The 27,529-nt window shown below is 40.4% G+C and overlaps 2 protein-coding genes across 7 annotated transcripts in view; one reads left to right on the top strand and one right to left on the bottom strand.

Annotated features, from left to right (window-relative positions):
• focad (focadhesin) overlaps positions 1-18,582 on the top strand; it is an 87,022-nt gene extending 68,440 nt beyond the window's left edge. For all 3 annotated transcript variants that reach the window (XM_008434902.3, XM_008434901.3, XM_081599401.1), the window contains exons 38-44: positions 42-284; positions 3,549-3,638; positions 3,726-3,903; positions 3,982-4,079; positions 13,554-13,805; positions 13,887-13,962; positions 18,346-18,582. In XM_008434902.3, coding sequence (XP_008433124.2) covers positions 42-284; positions 3,549-3,638; positions 3,726-3,903; positions 3,982-4,079; positions 13,554-13,805; positions 13,887-13,962; positions 18,346-18,419 — 1,011 coding nt within the window. In that variant the 3' untranslated portion in view covers positions 18,420-18,582. The remainder of the gene's footprint in view (positions 1-41; positions 285-3,548; positions 3,639-3,725; positions 3,904-3,981; positions 4,080-13,553; positions 13,806-13,886; positions 13,963-18,345) is intronic.
• Positions 18,016-27,529, bottom strand: part of hacd4 (3-hydroxyacyl-CoA dehydratase 4) — a 35,341-nt gene continuing 25,827 nt past the window's right edge. For 2 of the 4 annotated variants that reach the window (XM_081599409.1, XM_081599408.1), the window contains exons 3-8: positions 26,304-26,410; positions 22,651-22,778; positions 22,460-22,569; positions 21,205-21,311; positions 19,525-19,617; positions 18,537-18,762 (exon numbers count right to left, since the gene is read on the bottom strand). In XM_081599409.1, the coding sequence (XP_081455535.1) occupies positions 18,680-18,762; positions 19,525-19,617; positions 21,205-21,311; positions 22,460-22,569; positions 22,651-22,778; positions 26,304-26,410 (628 nt within the window). In that variant the 3' untranslated portion in view covers positions 18,537-18,679. Of the gene's footprint in view, positions 18,763-19,524; positions 19,618-20,124; positions 20,655-21,204; positions 21,312-22,459; positions 22,570-22,650; positions 22,779-26,303; positions 26,411-27,529 lie in introns of those variants that run through there. The other 2 variants (XM_008434905.3, XM_081599410.1) reach the window with 2 other exon arrangements.

The following is a 27,529-nucleotide window of genomic DNA, read 5'->3' as shown; positions in this document are numbered from 1 at the left end:
CAAGCAGAGCTTTCATACGAGTTCCTCTCCCCCCCCTGCAGCATCACACCCGGGCCCACCTCTACCAGACCCTGGGTGTGTGGATGAAGCAGGTAGCGGAGGACAAGCTGGAGGTGTATGTGCAGAACCTGGGCCTGCAGCAATTCCAAAGGCGCACCCTATGTGTCCCTCTGCTACGGGGCATGGCTCAAGCCATGGCCCTCCCTAACCCCCCCAGCCACTGCTGGACCACCCTCTGCTCCGCCGTCGAGACAGCCTTCAGCCTCCTGCCCAGCCACATCCAGGTGGGGTCAGCTCTCCTTTACAGCTCCACCCTATTACAGCTTTGCCTTGGAACAGCACCTTGTTGCCATAGTTACACATTGGGACACATTCACAACTGAATAGAGGATGAACCTTCTGCTGCCTCACCAAGCAGGATGAGGACATGACTTTTTAAAGTTTAGACTTTTTATAATATCAGTAATGGTAGTGTTTTTTGTTGATATGTTCTGCTTCATACACATAGCAAACACTAACAATTATTTTAGTAATTGATTATTCTGATGATTAATCTGGTAAGGAAAACTTGCCACATTATACAGATTTTTCATTGAATTGAAAAATTCACGCATTTTTGTATACAATAGAAGTATAAGATGCTAATTTAAAAAAAATAATTATGTGATTTTTAGATAAGAAAATAAAAAGCCTAAAATGCATAAATGGCATTCCTATAGTGCAGTGTTTCTCAACCTTTTTTGGGGAGCGCCCCCCTAGCCTTCATCCAGGTCCCTCACCGCCCCCACCAAAGAATTTGCAGGCTACTTTGCACTGACCATTATTTTATTATTAATATTACTATCACTATTGTAGATGTTTTGATTTTTATGCTTGTTTCTGTATTTATCATCAAAAATAATTTCCCAGAGAACAAAAAAGTCATGGGAATAGAAATTATTTTCACAGGTGTCTACGAAAAATGCAATGAACATTCAAGTTAAAATTGGTAGGTCTAACAGCAGCCAATCAGAGTGGAAAAAATATTATTATTTTGTGCCATTTTCTAGATGTTAAATATTACACAAAATGAGCAGATAAAAGATGTACAACATGCCAGTTTAAACTTTGAACTATTTGCAAAAAGACTGAGCTCTGCAACATTAAAACATGGATAGAACTGTAACTACATTAATCATAGCTCTTCTTCTCTTCAGTGTTTGTCAGTGTCTGGTGGTGCAGCTCTGTGCTGCCTTCAGGAGAATGGGACATCAGAGTATCGTCCATAAAACTTCACCCACATGGCATTTATTGTGCAAACCAGAGCTTTCAGTGGAAAAAATAAAGTTCCAGGTCATTTTAATGCAATACAAATATGAGACAGAAACATGGATTATATCTTTATATAGACCTGTCTATTGATTTATAGATTAATAGTTTTACTGGACAGAAATTACAAAGAACAAATCTGGTTCTTAAATCCTAATGAGTCAAATTGAAATTGTCATGGAGTTATTAGCCTCATGACATTAACACTGACATGAAAAATAATATTGAAGAAATAATATCAAATCTAATTAAAAACATAAATAAGTGATAAGTTCTTTACTGTTATGGTCTCTAAGATATATTTATTCTCAGTATTAGATATGGTCTCAACAAACCCATGGCACTTCAACAATATTATTTTACCTTTTATCTGGAAATAGTGTCTGTTTATTCTTGCCATTCTGTCCTCTGTATTAATTATTGCTCAAAAGGTCTTGCCATACCAGTTTATTCCTCTGTATTTACTTTAGTTTCTTAGTTTATTCTTTTCCATTTAGTTTCCTTTGATTAGTATTATCCTCTCTTGGTTTATTGCTATGTCCACTTTAGTTTCTTTCCTGTTGCTAGATTTATTTGATCATTTATCCATTATAAGATCGTCATGTGTTTCACATCATGTGTTGATTTTTTCACTGTTCAGCGTCGGATTCTCTGTTTTTATGCCATAATTCACATCTAGTTCGTCGCTCCGTTTTATGTCCCGCTTCTGCTGTTTCAGAGTTTTGCGCAATGTGCTCGTCTTTTTTTTAAGCCCCTAAGGTGCAGGGCGGTCGGGAAGCGTATCGATGGGGAAAAGGCAGACTGACATAAACCTTTTAAAACAACGGAAACAATTTCTGCATTCTGATTATTGAAATTTGAAAGTGCTGTGTTGTTCTATCACCCCTGTTTCATACCGGACCACTTACAGCACCGTGTTAACGCTATAAAATGAACGCTCTCTATTGAGGTATCACTCATGGAGGGATTTCTTGATTTCTTTATTTAAATGAGTTCGTTTTTCAGAGGGATACTGTGAGGGTATCGTGATTTTAGCTACCAGTAGCAGGAGAACGGAGCTGCGCCAATAAACTAACAGAAGCTAACAAACACTGAATAGAAGAAGAGCTGCCATCGATACAGTTGCAGCCAAGCATAATTTAATGTTACACAATACAGTTTTACCAAGTTGCTCAAAGTCTAAACTGGCATTGTTGTGCATTTAAGGTGTAAAGTTTACCTTCGACCAAACGCCCCCCAAACGCATCCCAGCGCCCCCTTTAGTAAAAATGTCCGCCAGCGCCCCCTGCCGTCCTCTGAACGCCCCCTGGGGGGCGGTACCGCCCACGTTGAGAACTGCTACTATAGTGAATTTGAAGCAGGTGAAAATAAAACTGCTACTTGAGTAGTTTTGGGTAGAACATATTTTCAAACAAAGGTGTTTTTATCTTAAATGCAAAATGGATATATTTATTTTACAGTTTTGGCTTATTTACTGTACTGAGTGTGTTGTTCTTTCAGTAAAATGCCTTTTTGAGTCTGTATTCACCAGTTAATGGTTAATTGATTAGTAAATTAGTTGACTATTATTCCAATAATCAATTCATCACAGTGAATCCATTTATTATCTGCCCTTATCAGCATATATCTAAAGCAGAAGAAAAGGGAATCATGGGTTTTTTTTTTTCAAACTAAGATGGCTGTCTTCTTAATGGTAGCAGTCAAATGCCATTTGAAAGCATGCTCATGTTTTCGAATGGTCTAGTCAAAGTGCAGAATGCTCCTTAAAGTGGAGCAGCCAAAGAAAATGAAGCAGATTAGAAGAGCTGCCAACAACTGTGTCATCCTGGACATGTTACTGTGAAACATGTTTGCTGCCCAGATATTGAGCTGTTAGCATGACATGACAGTCATGAGACTGTCATACAGCAATAGTCTTCAGTCAGAGGCCTATTGAGAAGACTGACTGCTACTGGAGATTCTTCCTGTCTGCAGGTGATATGAGTTATGACATTTAATTTCCCTTTGACTATTTTTGAATCAAATCTGCATCCTTTTGCTGCCACCTGCTGTTGTAATGAGGCAAAGGAGAAGGGATGTGAATACTTTGACAAAGCACTGAACAGAAGTCTGTCTGTGCTTTTTTGTGTCTCTGTGTTTTGGGAACAAAGTTTCTGTATAACAAAGTTAATCACTAATCAGAGAAATCAAATATCAAAACAGGAATGCTGTCCAGCTCCTGGTGTTTGTTCTTGTTTCAGGATGCTGAGGTGGACCTGTATGTCGGTGTGGCCAGGTGTCTGTCTGAGATGTCCGACACGGAGATTGACAGAATCGTTCAGGTGTCAGAGGTCAGTGTGGGGTCAGAAGTCAGTCTGGTGTCAGGAAGTGACGGCAATTGCTCTGTGAGTAAAGCTGAGCGTTTGTGTGAATCTCAGGCTCAGGTGGAAAAAGCCTGCTTCGTCCTGGCATTCCTCACTTCTCAGGGCAGACTTCCGCTGCTCAGCCTCAATGATGTCATCACCGGTGTGCTCTGTGGTTGGTCGAGCTGCAGACTGGGCTGGATCCTCTTGCAGGCCTTTTACCAGTGCCGGCTGACTGCTGGCACCAGTACAGGTCAGAGTGCAGCTCTGCTGGTAACGGCGGCTCTACTGTCTAAGTCTGCGTGTTGAGCATCCCTGCTTCTCCCTGCAGGTGTCTCCAAGCGCATGGAGTGGCTGCTGGAGCTGATGGGACACATCCGGAACATCGGCTATGGAGCGACTTCCATCAGATCTGGAGACACTAAGAAGGTAGGGTCCAGTCAGGTCCGGTCCATTCCGGCGCTGCACCTCCCCTTGCCGCACCACACATCCGGTCGGTGCTGCTTTTCCGCATGCAAGTCATATTGCTGCATGTCATTGATGACTCAGCATGTGTTGCGCAGGTCCTGTTCTCCAACTAACTCACAGGAATGACTCAACTTCTTATTAAACATAAACCAAAAACCTTTTAGAGCTTCTCTTCAGATATCAGACGCCATTTTAAAGCAAAATCTTTTAATATTCTGCAACTTAATTTACCTTGAGGCTTAAGCATGTCAATTGTTTAAACTTTTTTTTTAGATTATCGGTACAGTAGATGGGTTTCTATTAGAGATGTGCCGATCAGGTTTTTTCCTGCCGATTCCGATCACCCATGAGGGCCGATCACCGATACCGATCACATAATTATTATTTTTTTAATCATAAACACTACCGGTTACATTATGTGGAAAAAGGAACCATGAATTCACCTTAATTTAGACAAAAACTTGTTTTTTTTTGTTTTTTTAAATCAAGGTCTTTTTATTATTTTTTTACATAAATTACAAACAAAAAACTGACAAAGACACACACAACAGAAATCCTTCCCACCCCTCCCCTCCTATACCGTATCTCCTACCCCAACATGAATCCACCTTGTATTCATACATCAGTCGATACAAAGCACAGGTTTGTGTACAAAGAGGCAATATTTGACCATTACACAGTTATCTGCCGAAATTTTTTCTACGTAAGATATAAATGACTGCCAGATGTCAAAGAATTTGTTTACAGATCCCCTAAAAGTATACCTGATCCTCTCCAAAATGAATGTAAGACATAACCTCTCTTAGCCAGTGTCCATATACTGGAGAATGTGGATCCTTCCATCGAAGAAGAATGAGTCTTCTAGCTAGAAGAGAGCAGAAAGCCAACACAGTTCTCTGATGTTTGCTGAAGGAGGCCTCCGCTGGAGCCACCCCAAAGAGAGAGATGAGTGGTGATGGATGAACAGTTTGTCCAAATATTCCTGAAAAGATGTCAAAGATGCCTTGCCAGTATCCATGTAACTTTGGACACGACCAGAATGTGTGTAAAAGTGTGGCTGGAGATTGTTTACAACGATCACACGTCAGATCCAAGTTCCTTTTGAGTTTGCACAATCTGTCCTTAGACCAGTGTAGACGATGTACTACCTTGAATTGAACTATAACATGTCTCAGACATATTGAGGACGAATAGATATTTTGAATAATTTTTTGCCAAACTGTCTGATATGGATTCCTCCAAGTCCAACTCCCACCTGCCCCTCAAAGAATCTAAATTGGTGTCATTAAATGAACTGAGTAACGAATAAACTTTACTCATAGAACGTTTTGTTACAGACTTGCACATCAAGATCTCATCTACAAGAGGAGTTGGGGGACGTAGAGGAAAACACCCAGAGCTTGACATTACAAAATGTCTCAGTTGTAAATACCTGAAAAACTGTGACTTGTGGATGTCAAATTTCTGGGTTAGCTGTTCGAATGAGGCAAACTTATTGTCTATATAAAGATCATTTAGAGAAGTTATTCCCTTTAAACTCCAAGCATTGAAAGCAGAGTCCATTAGTGAAGGAGCAAACATGTGATTATTTGATACTGGAGCAGATAGTAATAATTCCGTACTTTTAAACAACCTCCTACACTGATTCCAGATTTTTATTGTGTGAGTCACCACCGGATTAGAAGTATAAATTGAGATTGGTTGATTAAACGGTAACTGGGAGCAAAGTATAGCAGAGAGAGAGCTAGCCGTAACTAAAGTCACCCAAGTAGGAGCAGGATTGTCCTCTCTCAACCAGTACAATAAGGCTCTAATGTTAGCTGCCCAGTAGTAATATAAGAAGTTGGGAAGTGACAAGCCACCAAGACCATGGGGTGTAGCTGTAGCATCTTACTGCCCATCCGTGGGTGCTTTTTATTCCAAATAAATGACGACAACTCACTATTTAAATTTGTAAAGAAAGTCCTGGTGAGGAACACCGGCATGCTCTGAAATAGATAAAGTAATTTGGGCAGTATTACCATTTTGATCACATTGATTCTACCCCCCAGAGATAGAGGCAGGGATGCCCATGTAGCGATGTCCTTCCTAAGGTTCACCAGGAGAGGCAGATAATTTGCTGTATAGAGATCTTTGTGATTGTGAGTAATCCAAATACAGAGGTATTTAAATTTGGCAGGGCTAATTTTGAAAGGAGCTGGACCCATATGCTGCTCTTCCATTGGGGTCACAGGCATCAATTCACTTTTTTGAAGGTTAACCTTATAGCCAGATATGTTTCCAAACTTTTGAAGTAAAATAAGTAACTCAGGAATACTAGATAAGGGATCTGAAATGAAAAAAGTGTATCATCAGCATATAAGGAAACTTTATGTTCAGTGCCAAACCGATTGATTCCTTTAATTTTGCAAAGCCACTGCAAGTGGTTCAATCGCGATTGCAAATAAGAGTGGCGAGAGTGGACACCCCTGCCTCGTACCACGCTTTAGTTCAAAATAACTGGATAGATTACTGTTAGTGCGTACTGTAGCCATTGGCAAGGTATAAATCGGCTTCACCCATGAAACAAATTTAGGACCGAAATTAAACATCTCCAAGGTCTTAAAGAGATAGTTCCACTCCACCCGGTCAAACGCTTTCTCAGCGTCCAGAGGGATTAAAATTTCATTACAATTATGATCGGGTGGAGCAGAAGTATACAACACATTAAACAGCCGCCTGATATTAAAGAAGGATTGACGATTTTTAATAAAACCAGTCTGGTCAGGTGAAACAATTGTGGGGATAATCTGTTCGACTCGTTTTGCCAACATCTTTGTAAGAATTTTTACATCAGTGTTTAAAAGCGATATTGGGCGATATGAACTGCAGCTCAAGGGATCTTTATCCTTCTTCAAAAGCAACAAAATTACAGCCTGACGCATAGACAGCGGCAATAATTGTGTGGCCAAGGATTCCTCAAAAACTAATAACAGGGGAGAAAGTAAATCCGAAAATTTCTTAAAGAATTCTGCCGGGAAACCATCTCGTCCTGGAGATTTTCCATTTTGCATGTTATTAATTGCAGAGTTTATCTCAGCTGAAGAAAAATCTCTTTCCAACTCTTTTAATTAGGTCAGAACTTAGTGAAGGGATTTTAATATCTTTAAAAAAGTCATCCAGTTCAGTTGGGTTAAGTGAGGCTTCAGAAGTATACAGAGATTGGTAAAATTTGCTGAAACATAGACTAATTCCTGCATTCTCACAACATTTTACACCATGCTCATCATTTATTGCTGAGATATCCTGTTTAGCTGAGCGCTGCCGTAGCTGCTGTGCAAGAAGGCGTCCAGCCCTCTCACCATGCTCATAGTAGCCATACCTAGATTTGGATATTAAATATTCGGCCTGTAGGGTAGATAAGATGTTAAACTCTGTTTGGAGTAATATACGTTTCTTAAGTGAATCCTGTGTAAAAGTATGGCAGCATTCCCTGTCCAATTGTAGAATCTGATATGTTAGCAATTTTAGCCGTTCGATGCCTTTCTTCTTTTTATTTGCACAGTAAGAAATGATTTGACCTCTCAGGTAAGCCTTTAATGACTCCCAAACAGTGCTGAGTGGCATCCCAGGAGTCCGATTAACATCAATAAAAAACTTAATTTCGGAAGCAAGCATATCGACAAAGTCTTCGTCAGATAAAAGTATGGGATTAAGTCGCCAAGGACGATAGACCAATTGCGTAACAGGAACATTCAGTTTCATTATAAGCGGACTATGGTCAGAAATGACTATCGCTCCATAATCACATTCTCTCACTAAAGGTAGAATCCGTTTATCGAGGAGAAAATAGTCAATCCGCGAATAACTCTTATGAACATGGGAGAAGAACGAATACCGTCTTATGGTCGGATTTCGAAAACGCCACACATCGACCACTCCGTAAATGTTAAGAAATGAATTAATTGACTGGGCAGATTTAGAGAGAGAGGTCCTTCCCACTGTACTATGATCAAGAGAGGATAGCACACAGTTCACATCTCCCCCAATTATGAGATTGTGTGTTGAAATATTAGGTAAATTTGAAAAAAGCGTATTAAAAAATGTTTGATCATCCCAATTAGGAGCATATACAGAGACTAAAATAACTGGAAGTGCATACAGTTTTCCCACCACTATTACATAGCGTCCAGCAACGTCCGTTTTAACACTGGATGCCGTGAATTGCACCTGTTTACCAACCAAGATGGCTACCCCTCTTGATTTAGATTGGAAGTTAGACTGCAACACCTGACCAGACCATCGCCTGCTTAGATTTACACTGTCTGCTTTATGCAAATGGGTCTCCTGCAAGAAAGTAATATTAGCATTAAGCTGTCTTAAATGTGTCATAACTTTCCTAAATTTCACTGGACCATTAAGGGATTTCACATTCCAACTCACACAGTTAACTGGGTGACTGTTGGTGAACCTGTTAGTATTAGGACTGCTCATGTAAGGTCAATTAGACTGTAGTACAGTATCCACAAACCATCACAAAAAGATAACCTGACAAAAGACATTCTCAAAACAGATAGATCCGGTATAGTCCCACCCCTCTCCTGGATAAAGACGGAGAACCCACCAAACCAAAAAATCCACAAATTTGTGCTTATACTGGGGAACTTAACTCCCTGCCTGGGCTCCCGCCATAGCTAAATAACGGTAACCAAAATAAAAAAGGTTTCCTTACTTTAAAGTATTATTGCTGTTTATGCTCCTTGCTGCATTAATAAAATGAATATATCACTAACCAAGATCTGGACACTCCCCCTACAAACTCTCATACATAGAACAAAAAAGAAGAATGTTGTCCCTCGGAATAAAGTCTAAAATTAAATCAAGATATAGCGCGGGACCTAATGTTAAGAGGTTCCGTACAACCTGACGAGCATAATGGCTCAATGGGGATTGGACCTGCGGTTAACACCGGTCCTCGCTGGGCAAAACTGAGAAGATTTTCTTTTTAACGTAATCCATTGCTTTATTGGCATCCAGGAACTCCTCAGCCGCTGTATTATCAGATGTGATGATGATCGGTGCCTCTTTAAAGCGAAGAGGGCCACGGCTCCGGGCCCGACGTAATATTTCCACACATTCTTGATAATAGTGCAGCTTAGCGACAATAACCCGCGGCTTATCACCTGACCTGCTCCCATCTCCAGTGCGATGGGCTCGGTCGATCAGTGGCGCTTTATCCATCTGTAGCACCTCCGCTAGCAGCTTAGCCACTGCTGCAGTGGAGCTGGATTCTGGCGTCTCGGGAACCCCAACGATCCGCACGTTGCACCTTCTCATGCGCCCTTCCGCATCGTCACACTTCTTTTTGAGCCCATCAACTTCTTCTTTCAGTTCCATCACGGTGGTGCATAGAGTAACAACCTCATCGGACCATGTTGACAAGCCGTCTTCTACCTCTTTGACGCTCTGTTTCACGTGGTCCAGGTCGGCACGAAGTAGTATTGTGCCGTTAGCCACTTCCGCTCTCACCGCTTGTAGCTCTCCTTTAATAAAAGTGAATTCTTCAGCCTAAGCCTCTTTTATTTCGGATTTAATCACAGCTGAAATACCGGTTTTTATAGCGGCAACTATGTCAGACTTGAAGGAGAGTGCGTCCGCCTCGCCGCGGGAGGGAGAAGGAGGTGCTGAGCTTCCGGCTTTAGCTGTAGTCTGCTCCGAGGCGGTATCGGACCTAGCAGCCGCAGAGCTAAAATGTTTTCCTTTCCTCAAGTTTGTCGCCATTTTTCTACTCTTCCAGGCAAGAATTACTCAGGGGTCGAGTCCGAACAGACCAAATGCTCCGGACAGCAAGGACATTTAGCAAAGAACCATAAACAGAAGAAGTTTGAGTGGGAGCCCACGCGAAGCACGCCATCGAGCGCCCCCGACAAAAACTTGTTTTTAATAACTTTTTCCAAGAAAAACACAAAACAGGCATTGTGCAAATTGTACTGCTATCGGTAATACCATCTTTAACAGACTGAAAACATATGAAGGCTCTGAAGAGGCTAAGTAATGCAAAATGTCAAAATAAAACCTCTCAAGATTGCAAAAAAAATAAAGTTTAAAACTTAACATTCAAAGGCAAATACAGGATCCATTACAAGAAACAATCCTGAGTTACTGCATGAAAACTTCCTGATAGCATGGTGGCTAGCTGATTACTGCTAGTTCTGATTGGCTGTTTCTGACTGAGCGGAGTAATTATGCAGAACAGAGAGGAGGCAGAGGAGATGGATTATTTTTTCAGAGATTATTTGTCTCATGTTAGAACAGCGAAAGTGTTAATACGTGTGTAAAATTTATGTTTTTTAAGTTAGATGCTGCAGCTTTAAGCAGAGGTTCGGTGTGAGAGTCACTACCAGGTGGAGCAGAAGCGGCGCACCGTCTGTGAAATATTACTACCTGTAGCGCGTAGCAGCGGTTCAACAGCGAGAACAGAACCAGCGTCATACATCGCAGCTCGAAGACTTAAATAATTTTGCTTATTATTTGTTTAGCTTTCTGACCGTTATGCTAATCCGGGTGAGTGTTTGTAGCTGTGCGCTGCTTTACCTGCTATCTGATCGCTCCATATGTCTTTTTTTAACTGCAGTGAGCCTTGATGTAGCCAAACTCCGTCAAGTATGGCATGGCATTGTTTTTATGCCGTATTAGATTCGTCGTGTTGATGCATTTTGACCTGCTTCACCCCACATGCTTCAATTTTCCGCCCCAACACGCAAAGGTCCCCAATTACTCAGTGCGTTATAGTTACACACAGGGGTGAAAGTAAGGGGGTACGGCAGGGTACTGCGTACCCCTAAAACAGTGGTCCCCAAACTTTTTCATGTGAGGGCCTCATAACTTTTCCCTTCTCTGGTGGGGGGCCGGAGTCAGTTTGTAACAGAAAAAGTGTGACGATTGCAGGAGTGCCTAAATATAAAAATATATTGTTTTCCAGAAAGCACAATCAAATAACCCTCTCTGGGTTCTTCACAGAAGAAATCAAGGAAGGATTATAGTCCGTACTTTCCTAACTATGAGCCGCACCGGACCATAAGCCACAACCCCAAAGTTTTTTTTTTTAAACCAGTAAACATACACATATAAGCCGCAGATATCTCCAGGTTTTCCACAACGATGCAGCAGCAGCAGAGGGGGGTGGACATCCAAAATCTGAGTTATAACAGGTCAATTGAATATCACATTTATTACGGTTGAAAAAGAAAATGTTGCCAAGTTTAGATTTAACTGAACTGATTACGGTAGTTTCCGTACGGTAACTGTAACAGAAAAGTGCTGATCCTTCGTGTTGCTACTAGCATGTGCTAAATGAAAATGGGCACCTTCTTCTTCTTTAGATTTCAACAGCAGCTTACATTCATTATTGTTGCACTACTGCCATCTACTGGATCCTAATATCTATACCTCAAATTCTCATAATGATCCCAGTATTATTTAAAAAACTGTTAAATAGCATTTCCCTTCAATGCTATTTAACTGTTCAACAACATTCTCAAATTTCAATACCCTATTAAAACCTAATTCCGTTTTAATGAGCGCTTTCTTTTATTTTCAATGATTCACTTTGTAATGGTCTCGCTATGGTGTCTTAGCGAGACCATTGGTGGTGAGAGTAAAACAGGTGCGAGTGGTTTAGAGTTGATCACCTGTTCAGGTTGTTTTATCTTTGTCTTGGTGCATCACAGCCGCTGTAGTTTCTTAACGTTCAATAAACGACAAACTTGGACTAATTATCTCGTTAGTCTGTTAGTATACATTATTCACAACAAACATAAAACGGTAAATAAGTTTAATTAAGTATTTAACAAACAAATGGCTTCTACCGCGATAATTGTGTGAAATTAAATGAATTGTCTAATATATAAAAAATAGTTTGGTTCTGTCGGACTCAGAGTCTGAGAGGCTTTTCCTTTATCAAACTTTTTTTTTTTGGCTCTTATTTAGTGGAAATATCGATGTTGATGAGATTTTCTCCAAAATAATAACCTTTTTCAACCTTTATAGCTCCACTGTTGAAAACGAGGATCTAACATTCACAAATGGCAGTGAAATAAAATCCAGTCCAACATCTGGACTTTTTTACACTTATGTTGTTCAGTATATTTTGTATGATGAGTGACTGATTTACAATTATATGTTAAGCATAATTTACATGATTATTATTATTAATTGAATTGAACATGATAGTATATAATTACAAAGGTGAAGTGAAATTTATTTGAATAGAGGAAGTTTTTTATTTTGAAGAATGCTTAACAGGATCTGGTTCTGTTTTGTCACTATCTTGCTTTTGTTGACATTTGGGTTGCTAGGTTACGAACAGCTGTTGCCGTTATCAGCTGTCTCCGTTTTCCTGTTCAATAAAAACTGAACAGAAAGGTTCAGTAAAAGACATACGAGCCTCCGTCTTGTTTGAAGAAACCTTCACTCCGTAACAGAGGTGATTCCTCTGGAACCTTTTGGAGGAAAAATATCCCAACTTCAGAAGATGAGCTTTAACCTAACAGAGCTCTGTGGTTTCTCCTGTCAGTATGAGATTCAGGATGAGGAGGCGTCATGTTAGGAAGAGAAGTGGAAGCTGCAGGATCTTCAGAACAAACAGGTCAAGATGCTAGGCTACTGATTATCCCTCTGTCTGGACACAGGATCAATAGAACCAGTTTAAAAGCTAAAATGAATGGTTATATGTCAGACATGGAAAACTTGGGATGCACTCCATGCCATGATGTTCAGAATTTAGGTCTCATGGCATCTCAAGGTGTCAACATTGCAGCCAGTGGGCTGAGGGAGGAAATACAGCTTTATTTTGTAGCAATTTTTTTTATTTTTTTTTGGTCATAGTACCCCCAAGAATTTACAACTACTTTCAACCCTGGTTACACATCGCTTAGTATTTGTTGCTGCACGTTTGCGCAGTGTGAAGGAAAGAGGAGACCAGCTGCACAGGCAAGCTGCGAAATGAGATGCAGGTGATCGGTTTGTGTGATCGGCAACAAGAGACCGTGATCAGCAATCACCAATCATACACTTTTTCACGGAAATCGGCCAATTATGATCGGTGGCTGATCGATCGGCACACCTCTAGTTTCTATGGTTTTTAATTTTCAAATTCTGTGGTCCCTTTTGTTGCATGGTGACCAGAATAGGACATCCACATACTTGCCTACTGTTTTCCACTGAGTCTTGTTATACCCACCAAGATTTGATATAAAGAAGGGAGAAAGTTGTGCAAAATCAGTAGAGGCAGTATTGACTCAGGAGACTGGATTATGATGCATGCCACACATTTCAGATTTATATTTGTTAAATATATTCAAATTATTAATGATTACTATTTTGTGAAAATGTATAGTGTGGATGGTATTTTAGTGGCTAAAAACATGTGGCTACTGTTTGGCTGTTTATCTGCAGGCCACCGACTTCTTGTTCCAGCTCTTTGCTGCTGCTGTCATCTCCTGGGGTGACCACTTCATGCCCCTTCTCTTTGGCATCAGGCCCCAATGGTTCCCATGGCAACCAGACTCCAAGCCTCCAGCGCTAGAGCATGGTTTGTATGGGTCACTTACACTCAGCGAGCTTGCTCTGCCACAGTGCATGCTGGGAGTGTCACACAGCCTGCCGCTGCTGCTAGGCAAAGAGCCATGGAGCAGCCAGACACACAAGGTGAGAGGTGAAAGGCTAGGTGACTTACTGCTGGCTTTAAGGTTATAGGTCCAACATGACAACCATGTGTGTGTGTTTCAGTTTATCGACTGGCTCCTCAGCATAACAGAAGGTCCTGAAGAGAATCTGTCAGCCATCACCATCAGCACAGCCAGAGGTGCAGCATGTTTCATTTCTTCATCTGTTTACGGCTCAGGTCTTTCTGCAGCTGCTTCTGTACAGTTAATCCGTTTATTCTCCCTGATGCACTCACATTTGTTCCTAAAAGTGAGTGAAAGTAAACAGACATAACCCAAACAGAAGAGTCATTCTAAAAGAAAAGGCTTTGAGTTGCAAACAAATTATTTTTAAATTTAGAAATACTAAATGTGTAAGTTTATACTCTATTGGACTTTTCCTTTTTAAATTACACAATGTTAGAAAATCTTGTGATGACGATAATATAGGTTAAGATTCCGATGATCAGATCAGGTGTGATATCTGCTTGGTCTCTTCCTTTCTTTTTCTAATGTGAACTTCCTACTCTATCACTTCCAGCTCTTGGTGTCAATATAGTTATTTTTACTGGTAGTCAGCTTTAATGTTTATATAACATATAAACATACCTTGCCCTTCTTTAGAGGTTGAAAAGAAGTCCTTATGACTAATCTTCAGTATTCATTACACTGTTTTACTTAATTGGCCTTTTCTGCTGACACTGGGGTATATGCCACGAGAGGTGGTGACGTATTTCCGTTTGAATTTATGCCACATAGATTGGCTCCGGGTCCTGCTTGCTCCCATTGTTTTTACCCAAAGCTGCAAGATCTGTACCATGAAAAAGACGCAAAACTTAAAATATCTGTGAGCTACTGGTACAACAATCGAATTTTTTGGTGTGCTGTTGTGTCCAGTAATTAGCCGGTACCATCCAGTGCTTAGTTTTTTCATTTTCCTGCTGATATCAAGGCGACAGCGGACTGTAGCCAAAACTTAGCCACTACAGCTAACACCCGGTTTGTAGCTGCTTGCCATTTCAAAGCTTGAGGATATTGAAGATCCAGCGTCAGAAATGGGAAGAGGGGGGTTAAAAGGGAGCTGTACGTGGTTCGTTCACTGGAATAATTTGTTGGAGGAAAATAATGCAGGAGGAAATCCACTGCAACGGGAACAGGCTGAGAACAGAGGCAGCGATTCGGCACAAGGTAAGTCAATACGTGTGTTGATGTTTGCGTTTGTGTTATACAGAGTATGAAATTATTTTTAGGCAACTCCTTAGCTTTTTTTTATTTTGTTGTTAAATGTATTATATAAAATAAATTTAACATGCAGTAGTAGCGAAACCAAGCACGGTAATTTAAGAACAGCCGAGGGCAGCAACGCTCTAGTCAGTCAGATTAAGGTCCAAAACCTTCGCTTTACAGCCGTTTAAGTGGCACCGACTCATATAAAAAACCCACAGAACAAATGGTACAAATCACGTATTTCCCGAATCCGGAAAATATGACTTTGCTGTTTCAATCCATGTTGGAGTGAATTTTTCCACTTGGCTGCTATAATTTATTCTTGCCTTACACAACGTAATTTCTCTTTTTTCCCCCCTCTGAGATCCTGCTTAGAAAATGAGGTTATGACTGCATTTTGTTTTTAAAATGGTAAATTTAGGTTTGCCTTGACTTTTATAAACTGATGCCTCTTATATGCATCATTTTTTGTATTACTGTTGGTACAGATATTAGGCGAACACTGTGCTTTGCCTGCTAGTAGTTTAAATTAATTTCAGCTGCACACTTTCAAAAGAGTATTCAAGTTCACTCTTAATACTACTTCAGTGTTGTTACAACTCTGAAACATTTGTTTTGCAGTTTCTTTGTGACACCAGAACTATTTCACTTACACATTTAATTTCCTGAGATATTGTCAATTTATTTTCAAGCAAAACTCTCAAAAAGAGCTGAGGATTTATTAGTTTTGATTACGTTGTGCAGCTAAATATGGACACTTATTATTTTTTTTAATTTTTCAGGTTTGCATCACAACACCTCATGATGTGTTTCTGAGCTATGATTGAGCCTCTGTGCCAATTACCTTTCCACTGGATCCAAGCACCTGGACCAGCTGACGGCGTCCATCTGACGGTCTGCCGGATCATCACAACGTGGGCTAACTTTTTATTTACTTGGTTAAACTATGATCTGGAAACCGGAGCACCAGATATGCAAAAATCTACCTCCAGACTTTGTTGGTTACCCTGACACTGCAGTCATCCTGGACGGTGCTGAGCCTGTCTTCCTCTCCTCCAGAGTGACGAGTTTTCATCACCAGTAAAGACAAACAAGTCTGATGTCTGATTAGCTGCTAGGAAGTATATTATATATTCACTGTTCATTTTGCTATCCTGTTTGTACCTACAATAAAATTTAATCTCATTTGTAATACTCTACATTTCACAAACGTTTTTCCCTTTTCTCAGTGTTTACGTTATATCAAGTATTTGCATGTAGATCAGGAATTCAAGTGAGATGTTAAAATGCAACACATTTAGGTTATACCAGCAAAGAAATGTGAATATTAAGTAATATGTTTAGTCATATAATTTAATATGCTGAATAAGGCTGGATGATACAAGATTTTTTTTCATACCAGATTTGATTTTTAGCGATTCCCCCCGTTCTCAATTTCTATAATAAAATCACAGAAAATACTTTCAAAAAATGCCTTTATTTCAATCATCTGTTCTGTGAGTTGTATAAGGGAGCATTACGGTCAGGATACAAGAAATTTTAATTGCAAGAATGCAGTCATCGTTACAGGAGGATAAAGATTAAATTTTACAACAATGTCTTAAAATTACAAGAAGTCATTTTAATGAGAAATAAAGATTCAGATTAATCTGATGTAACCAGCTCCTCCATGTGGTTCTGACATTTGTCAGTAATCAAGAGGATGTACATTTCCACCTCTACTGACCAGGTAAGCATTGAGGTAAAAATAAAAAAAATACTGTATAAACAAATACTGTATACAAAACGGAAAAAGAGCAACTGATAGAAATACTTAACTTTTTTGCTTTTCTTTATGTAAATAGCAGGAGAACAGTTGTTGGCAACATTAGCTTGGCCAATCTCTCCCTCCAGGAAGCCATCAAGCAGAACTGTCCAACTACAATAAAGATTAAAAAAAAAAAGAAAACGGAAAGTTAAAATAATAATGCCAAATGAATAATTCAGATCTAATGTGTTCTGGAATCTATTATTGACATTTTACAAATTTCACAAATCAGTTAGAAGGTTTCACAAATGTTCTATTTATTCAGCTGTGACTACAGAATAATATAGTTAGGTTTGAAATGTCTAGGTGTTATTTTTAAAGTACAACACATTAAAAAAGCTCAAGATAGTGAAAAATTAAGTGTAATCGCCCTTTAACTATTTTCGTATTAGATGCTACATTCGGAAGCTAACTTCAGCTTCGACTTTTAGCTTGGGCACAATATAGACAGATCTATATGTTTATATAGATATATATCTTTATCTACCTATAAAGCATAGATATGTAGATTGCACACTGCACAGATAATCAAAACACTTAACGTTTACATAGCACCTTTGTAAGCTTGTCCCTGTTAGCTACGTCAGACATATGAGGCATTATGATGAATACAAACGATTTATTAACTTACCTTCAAAGTTATTGTGAAGTTTTGACACATCCAGCTTTAAATCCTTTGTTGTTGTTGGAGCGTTTCAGGACGTCTATGATGCTATATAAGCATCATTAATAGTCCTGCAGCGACCGAGGAGCCACTGTTAACATACTGTTGCCTGCGCACCGGAATCATTCTATGTGGCATAAAAATGCAGAAGTGCTAAAGCGGAAGTCCGTGGCATATACCCCTTGTTCTCCTCATACCTCACCAGAGGGGTGCATCTCTCTTAGGTGCCCCAGCGGAACAAACATCCTGAATATTAGTTCCTCCTCAAAACTTTCCTAAATAAATGTCCTAATAGCAAAAAAATAAATCATAATGCAAAATGAAACACATGAACTAACCTTTAGTATTTTGATAGCTTCAGAACTTGTCTAAAATACAACAGAAATATATTAGCTTGATATTGCAATAAATGCTCGATATGTAGTGAAACCCAACCCAGCGGTCATTCCATGACTTTTTGTCCAACCAGCAATATCTTTTTACCATCTTTGAAAGCTTTGTCCAGGTTTCCTTAGGCCATTTTAACATTTTATTTTAAATGATCATATCCAGCAGATGAAGGCACATCTTTAAGAAACAGAAAATGTGATTTATCTTTTAAGCTTATGTGATTTTTTTTCTGGGATTTAAAGTTCAAAGTTGGACTTAATAACGAAGCCCAACTCTGAACTCCAATTTGGAGTAAATTTGACTTCACATAGATGGAGCCCCCTCATTGCTAGTAGTAGGAGGCAACTTGTACAAATCACCTGAATGAACATCAGTTAGACCTTCCTGATATAAACAGTGATTTGTAATGTTAATTCTGCTGTCCATCTGACCATCCATGTTCTGATCTGGTTCCAGCTGCTCTCCTGGGTCTGAAGTCGTCCACCGAGTTCAAGAAGAAAGCCGTGTGGACCAGAGCTTACAGCTGGTAGCTCAGAAGATCCATGGTGGGGTGTTACCATGGTGACATTTGTACACAACATCATCTCCTACTTGGTGAAAAAAACTTGAGTGGAAACTGTTGCTGTTGCTCTATGTTTAGTCATGAGTTGAGTCAGAAACATGTCTTTATTAAACTGCTGCAAAAATCTGGAATTTCTTTTTTCCTTTTGTGCAATCTGAAATGTTTGTTTGATGAATCAGAAGGTTTGAAAACAGAGTCATCCCGTTGTCCCTGAATAATCCAACTCAGTCATTTCTTCTTCTTACTCTTGTAGCGTTTCTCTAGATGGTGTTTCCTCTCCTTCAGCAGCTGCCAGACTGTTACTGAGCCTCCTGCAGGAAACACCAACACAGCTGCCGTTAGAAAGGCTGGCTTAGGATTTTATCTCTAACTCTTTTTTTTGATCAAATACTTTGAATTGTATTTTTATGTAAACAACACAAAGCAATAGCAAAGACACATATACCACAGAAATCCCTCCCATACCGGATCTATTACCCTGAGTTGTACCCCTATTGTTCTCGTATAACAGCCAAGTTTTGTGCATAAGTGATACAACCAACAAATGAGGGGTGTGTTGAAGCAGGGGAACATCTAAAAAGTACGTCTGTATTCCTTGAGGACCAGTGTTAGGAAATACTGATTTCGAAAAACCATTGATTCCAATAGTCAGTGGCCTGCAGATGAACAGCCAAGCAGTAGCCACAGACCCAGTTCCCTAGAGAGGAAAATGGAGTACCCAGAGAGAACATGATAACCCCAAAGCAGAAAAAGCCCAGGCTGGAATTGAACCCAGCACCTTCTTGTTGCTAGGCAACAGAGCTCTCAACTGCAGCTCCTGTTTGCAGTCATTCTGAGAATCCAAAGGAAACCTCATCAGAGATATCTCTGATCTGAAACATAATCCAGGAGAATCTTCAGAACATCAGGACTGGATTCTAATGTCCATCAGAGCCCAACGTAGCTGTTTCTATCTTTATAACAGAGAACCTTTGAGATGGGATGAAGATAAAATATCAGAAAAGTGAAAGCAACATAATGAAGGCCCCATGCAGTGTGTGTGTGTTTTCAGTCGGACTGCTTTCTTTCCTTACCCACAGCGAGAAGCGGCAGGTAGAGCAGCAGCAGGGAGGGCAGGTGGGGGGCTGACGTCTCCAGGTACGGCAGCGCCTCATAAATAATGACACCTGGAGAACAGAACTGGCCTCAGCTTCACCTGACTGCACAGGTTGGCAGCCCACAAACACGTACACACACAGCCGGAATGAGATCTTCTCACACACATCCCGTTTTAAAAATCTGTAGTTCTTTGGCATTCCATTTCCTGTGGTTTCTCACCACCTCCCTTGCACATCAGAACACCTAGTGTGTTGTTGATCAGTAGCTTACATTTAAGGTTTTATAAAACCATTCATGCCCCTTAATGATACCCAACTTTCAACGTCCTTTACAAAAAGGAAAGCGTGGCTGTACATTTGTTTCCAGTCAGTATTTTGTAGAATGAGGTGTCCAAAGTGCGGACGAGGGGTCCTTGGACTTTTATTCAAGATTGGCCTCCCCAGCAAAGGTGGTGGAAGGAGATTGTGATTATTTCATTTGGACAAAATTAGTTAGATACAACACAGAATATTTATCTTTTAATAAACCAGATAAATATATATATATATATATATATATATATATATAAGTGGCCGAAATGGTTTTTTCCGTAGGCTCTCCGTGGGCTCTCCCTTAGAGATGAGATGAGAAGCTCGGTCATCCGGGAGGGACTCGGAGTAGAGTCACTGCTCCTTCACTTCGAGAGGAGCCAGTTCAGGTGGCTCAGGCATCTTTTCAGGATGCCTCCTGGACACCTCCCTGGTGAGGTGTTCTGGGCACATCCCAACCAGGAGGAGGCCCCGGGGAAGACCCAGGACACGCTGGAAGAGACTATGTTTCTTGGCTGGCCTGGGAAAGGCTTGGGATTCCCCCGGACCAGCTGGAACAGGTGGCTGGGGAGAAGGAATTCTGGGCCTCCCTACTTGAGCTCCTACCCCCACGAGCCGACGACCGACGGACGGAGTACAGTGACCCACATCCTGTTCTTGTACTGAGAATAGATTTAATTTTTGTATATACTTTTTCCAATTGAGTCCCACATAATGTACACGCTGCATGCCTTTCTTTTAGTGAGACAAACATGGAAAACTCCTTTTCAGAATTTGGCTCAACATTGACCTCTTTCCTACAAAAAAAATAAAATACTCATTAAAATTCTGCATAATTTAATGTAGAGCAGATTTTTTAAAAAAAACTGAACATTTTTTGTAGAGTTAGCTTTTAAAAAGTTATAGTTTTTATCTTTGTACTGTATCCTTGTACTTTCAACTTGTTGATTTTGGCCCATGGGAGAATAAGTTTGGACACCCCTGCTGCAGAACCATCATTGGTTGCAGCTTCAGTTTTAGTCTCTGGAACCAGTAAGCTGAAGATGTTTTTTTTAACATTTGATTGGCTGAAGTTTTGCAGCAGATTCTCAGTTGTATTTCAATCTGGACTTTAAATAGACCATTTTAAAACAACTGGCTAGATGTTCAGGGTGGTGGAACCTCTAACTCAGTCTCAGTTTTTCTGCATTTTTCTTTTGCTTCATATTCACAACTTTGTGTTACTCTGTGATGTAAAGTGAAGAACAATGAAGTTTCTGATTGAAAGGCGACAACATGTGAAACATGTTAGGGAACATCATGATTTTCAAGGCACAGCATGCATTCAGATTTCTGAAGCTTACTCACCTTCAATGAATACTGACAGGATGTATAAGGGGATCCAAAGAGAGTAACGGCTCCACAACATGGCGACGGAAGGTCTTTTCATAACACACAGAAGTTCATGAGGGTACCTGAAGTAAAGACAACGCACAAGATGTGACGGGCAACATGGGGTGCGTTCACACTGCAGCCTGAAGTGACCCAATTCCAATTTTTTGGACGTAATGTGACCTGTATCCGATCTTTTCATGGCTGTGTGAACAGCACAGGTCGGATTCTTTTACGAATGTGACCCATATCCGATACGTATCCGATTCAAATGCGGCCTACCATTCAGGTCGCATTCATCCTAACTGAACGTCACTGATTCTCAACAAATCTCACTATTCTGCATCCTGATACGTGCAAGCGGGAAGAAAAACAACAACCATGACGGACTATATGAGGATTAAGTTGTTAATATGTTCCGGTCGGACAACAACTTCAAATGTGTAAGCTAAGCTCCACCGTTAGCCTCCATGTTTACTTCCGCAAACACTGAGCACTTCTTTTTATGGCAGTTGACAGAACGCTGACGCTATTGCGCCCTCTAGTGCGCATGCGAGACACTTTCAGGTCATTTGCCCGTTCACACTGTTGAACGCATACAGGTCGCATTTACAGGCAGTGTGAACGTCCCCGGCAAAAAAATCGGAATTGGGTCACTTCAGGGTGCAGTGTGAACGCACCCATGAACATGCAGTGTGTTGCACTCTTTGACCTGATAAGGGAAGCAGTGTGTTGCACTCTTTGACCTGATAAGGGAAGCAGTGTGTTGCACTCTTTGACCTGATAAGGGAAGCAGTGTGTTGCACTCTTTGACCTGATAAGGGAAGTGTGTTTGGATATTACAGTTGGCAATGTCCTCTTTAGGTGTATTTCTACACAAATCCACTTCCTCTAATTGCACTTTAACTGAAGGAAGCAGAGTTAAATTCCAGTCAGCATCAGAAAGTGACAGTGTTGTTTTTTAACCAAGGCACAGCAGCACAAAACAAAAAATAATTTCGGGTTAGCAAGCAGCATCCCCAAAAGCCTCTGAACCTTTGTAAAAACAGACCTTGAAGTTCTGATATGAACACCATGGAGTAGGTGTGGGAAGAAAACAAATGGACTGTCTTTACTGACGTGATTTTAACTCTCATAATTCATGTGAGTTAAAATCAAATCAGATTGTTTTCTGATTTGATTTTGAAACGGGCTTGGTGCTCATAAGATATGTGACTGGCTGTTTGCTCACCGTAAGAGGTCCAGTATATTCCACAGGAAAAACTGCACAGACACCACTGGCTTACTTTGGATTTCTTCCAACATGATGACCATAATCAGCAGAATGTTTTTCTCAATCACCTAATCAAAGAAATCATGATGAAACCAGAGATTGGTTAAAATCAAAAAGGCATCGACAAAGAGGTGAACTGCTGCACACACTTGGATGAAGCGAGGAAGGAGCCGAGCCTTCTCGATGCCGTCTGCGATGTGGAAGATCTCCAGAATGGAGAGCAGCTGGCACAGGCTCATCACAAAACCCACAGAGTAAAACGTGTCTGCCAGAGCATCTGCAACGATCGCCAAACTAGAGAAACATCTAAGAGTCTTACTTTCACTCACAAGAGTCTTTATTAGGTACAGCTTGCTAAAAACCTCTTTGGATATAAGCAGTTTACTTTTAAAACTGCTTATATTGGGTTGGAGATTTGGTGACTGTGGACGCCTTTGAAGTAGATGAATTCATTGTCATTTTGAGATAAGCTGGTCTTCATAACATCCTGCTGGAAGCAACCATTAGAAGATGTGGACACTGGTCAAAGTCATGAAGAGTCATGAACATGTTCAGTAACAAATACGCAGGTAGGCTGTGGAATTTAAACAATGATAGTAACGCCAGTCCCAGTCAGTGTGGCTTCACCCGATAAAGTTGCAATAGAAGTTGCCCCCAATACTTTTAAATCGTTTGTTTGGGAGAATTTTGTGTTTCCAGTAGAAATGAGAAACGGCAACAGAGTTATTACATATTAACAAGACATGAACAATATGTAAAAACTTCAAGAATATATTACTGTGCACCTTGACTAACACTAGCACAATGCAAAGAGACCTTCACGACCACCACAAGTGAAGAAATTACCAACACTGCAGACATGCTGAAAAATGTTTTTGCATCTCAGCTTCCACACTCATGTGCCTGCTGCAGCATTAACAACATACATTGGCATTTTTACTGCAGGTTATATGAGGCCATTTTCTGTTATGGAAAATCTGGGATTTAGAAGAGTTCTTAATACTTTAGAACCAAAGAACAGCATTCTATCTCAACAAAGAGCTCAAGGCCAGAGTTGTTGGCTATGACGAGTCCAGGACGCTTGTCGCTTGCTGACCGGCATCAGTGGAACTTGAAGAGTTGGCGGCAGCTGAAGGGCCTGAAAATCCTCCCCTTAAGACTGGTGTATGTCTTAGACCGATGTAGAGGCTTGGGAGCTGGGGAATCACAAAGTGGCACTGGGAACAGAGGCGGATCGTCCTTGCATCCCTCAGAGGCAGGGGGCTGGAGAGAACTGTGGTACTCAGGAGACTGACAAACACTGTGGAGCTTCGGAGACGGGGTAGTCTGGAGCCCAGGAGCTAGCTGTACAACCTAGCTCCACGGCTGTGGAAACCTGGAGCCTGAGGTGCTGCTGCTGATGTAAGAATGGGTTCTGATGTTGCTGGCTGGGAATGTGGCAGGAGACGTGACTGCGGCTGCTGAAGATGAAGCCGCGGCTGGAGATCTGGAGAGTGGAGTCCGGGAAGGAGTAACAGAAGGCTGGGACCAATGTAGAGCCGCTTAATACTGGATGTGATATGCGCTTATTACTAACCTGGAGGTGGATTGTCAGCCATTACTGCCAGAGCTGCCTGATGGTGCCACTCTGCCTCCTTCAACAACCCCGTTAAGCCTATGGAAGGGAGATTTGGAATCTAGTCCTGCACTGCATTTACTTTGTCGCCACAAAGCAAATCTTCGGGGTAGTGAACATGTTTTTGCCATGGTGTCAATTAATTCTTTTCTAAGTGAGTTGTAATTGTTAAAATTCTCTGAAATACAGGAATTCTGCTGGGTCCTACTGGCTGGATCGTTCTGTCATGTTCAGTGTTTGTAGAGTGGACCCATTAAGAAGCAGGTATGTAACGTAGAGTTGATTTTTTTTGTGATTTTAATGAAAAGATGAAGAAACTTGCAGAGGAAGGCAAAAAAGGAACAAGACCATAAATTCCAGGGGGATCCGACAATGGGGAGCAGACAGGAATGATGACAAGAAGAGAGGATACTAATGAGTCAGAAACAAAGGCTTAAATAATGGGGAGATTGAATGCTGAACCAAATACCTGGGCTAACGAGCTAAGTGATTGCAGGTGTGGGTGAAGGGGGAGAGAAGGTGGCACAAGGGGCAAGGAAGAGTACACAGGGAAAAGGGAAGTAATTCTAACACTACAGATTAACTTGACTAAAGAAACATAATAAACTAGCATGACAAAAAATAACTATAAAAATTAAACATAACTAGAAACACTAAGAACTGAAGCAAAGGAAAACGAGAACAAGACAGATCTAACCAAAATAAGAAAGTAGCACAAAAAAATAATGAAACTATGAATGAAATCAAACTACAAAGCAACCGCCCAGGATCCTAACAAAAACCTTATTTGCACTTATTGTGAAGGCAAAATATTTGTAAATAACATAAAGAAAAGTTAAGTTAATCGCCAAGTTGTCAACCCCACTGTTGACAACTTAGCGATTTTGTCATTAAATTTAGCAACTTTTAGACAAAACATTGGTATCAGCCAAATTCGGAATCAGCAACACAGGTTTTTTTTTATGATCAGTGATTAACCAGAAAACTGTAATCCATCCACCTCTCGTGAAAATTCCAGTAGATTGGTAGGTTCTAAAATTACCAAACCGTCTTGCCTGATGCCAACAACCATCAATCTGATATTAAATTTGATTTTTCAGAAAAATATTTGCTGTATTTTGGTAAATTAGCAACTACAAAAAAAGGAAACAAAAATTGAAACAAGCATCCTCCTGTAAATGTTGGGATTTAAAGGCTTCCTCAGGCTGGTTTTCTTCTGCTTAACAACCTGCAGTTTTAGTTCAATTAATTTCCCAGGTGAAGGCCAAGATTTATCAGTAATCCAGAACTTCTTTCATAAAAATAAGCTTCAATTTATGTCTAGTTAGCCTGCACTTCAACATAATTACCTCCATCTTTTTTTACATTAATGTCAATTAAGTTCAGTGTTATTTCCACAGGAACTTTTTAAGGTAAAAAAAGTTCCACAGGATATAAACGTTTATATATAAATGTATAAACTGCATTTATATACAGTTTTAAACAGTTTATGATATCCATTTGATAAATTTCAGTTCATTCCAATGTAGCAGATTCTGATTCAAATCCAGTACAGTTTAGTTTCCCATTCCACAGTTAACAATCCCAGGACAACAAGACTTGCCTATTCAATTCAATCTTCCTTGAACCTATCTGCCACCACAAGCAAGTACTGGGCAACAGTGGAGAATAATACCTATTACCTATTAACACCTATTACATATTAACAAGAAGAAACCACCAAAAGAAGCACTATTTGATAAAACGATTGTTGCAGAGTTCAGTCGCTTTCATTCTCTGTTGCTCATCACCCCCCACTTTCATGACCCTCAACCTGTTCAATAAACTTAACGTAAAGTGGAAAAACCAGCAAGCCTGGTGCTGACTGTGCCGTTTGGCTTCAACCAGATAGATCCAGCTTTCTGTTGGGAAAATACAGTATGTTGACTTCTTCAATTCAAATCATAGAACAACAATGTAACCTGCAACAAGCTCTGGAGAGGCTTTCGGCATTCATGTTGGAGGACAGAAATGCAGCAGAATTATCATCCATCCATCCATTTTCTTACACCCTTGTCCCTTAGTGGGGTCGGGAGGGTTGCTGGTGCCTATCTCCAGCTAACGTTCCGGACGCGAGGCGGGATACACCCTCGACAGGTCACCAGTCTGTCGCAGCAGGATTATCATATTTTATTCTTTTTAACTTACCTTGACCAAAGGTAAAAAATCTTGCAATGGTGTTAGCCAGGATCCATGTGTGACCACAGAATTGGAACAAGTTATAGGAGAAAATGTAGACCAGCCTAAAGCTGTACCTGCGGGAGAAGAAGAAGTCACAAAGATATTTAGTTCTAAAGACTACATAATACTCAGATACACTGGATTGATTTCATATCTGTGAGATGCTTTATAAGATGTATCCTTATTTGTATCTTCTAGCACCTCTTATCTCTCTCCGTTTAAACTTGATCCTGAAATGTCCATTCTGCTGGAACTGGACAGTTTATTGTTGAAACTTCACGGGTTGATGCTTCATGCACTTATGTGATGCTCTTATGAGTTTTCAGCACAATAAATTCTTAAGCTGAACATTATTAAAGACCTTGGACTGATCAACATTTTTAACCTTGTACAGATGGTGGGTTTTATGTCTGCTTATGACCTATTGATGCTGGTGGTTCACTGCAAAAAAGTGTGATAAGAGGGACTGTTGAGGAAGAAAATCTCATTTGGAGAGAGGTCAGAGGCATATGCAGAGACTATGACAAACATCATCCTCAACAGTCTAACAATCTTAACTGATAATATATAATGCATAAATAATGGATATATGTCGGACAGGATGCATGTTCACCTTATAGACTAACCCACCTTTACCTGACCTGCTGACATACTGCATCATTTTGTAGTAATTGTCTGCAGAGCTGAGCCATTATGTGAGCATATTATTGATCAGTCACCATTTGTTTTCATAAATTACTCTGAGAAGAATCGGATGACTCACATCTTCCTTACTTAAATGTTTTCATAACTTCACAACAGGGGAGGCCAATCATTGGCCAAGCGGCCCCATAAGCGCAAGCACTTTCCCTCCAAAACAGGTGGTGGCAGCGGTTATAATATCAATATTCTTCTGTATTTATTAACATAACTTAAAAAAATTATCTATCTTTAGTAAATTATCCGTATGCTGTGCGTGAAATGGCTCTGGTTTCAATCAGTTGGTCACCTTTGAGTGAGCAACAGTCCCATCCTGGCCACCTCTATGAAAATTCTCTGGCTCCGCTGTCTGCTGTGACAATGACGGGTGAGGATATATCAGAAGGAACTGCTAAACTGATGCTTTTAACTCTGCAACATCTCCTTCTTCTGAGCCTTGAAGGGGAAGTATTATGGGTTTTCCAGGCACATAGTGTCATTTTATAACACAGTCA

Source organism: Poecilia reticulata, chromosome 18 (genome assembly GCF_904066995.2).
Source record: "Poecilia reticulata chromosome 18, P_reticulata-male-v2, whole genome shotgun sequence".
NCBI classification, from domain to species: domain Eukaryota; kingdom Metazoa; phylum Chordata; class Actinopteri; order Cyprinodontiformes; family Poeciliidae; genus Poecilia; species Poecilia reticulata.
This window is presented reverse-complemented; position numbering and strand designations above follow the sequence as displayed.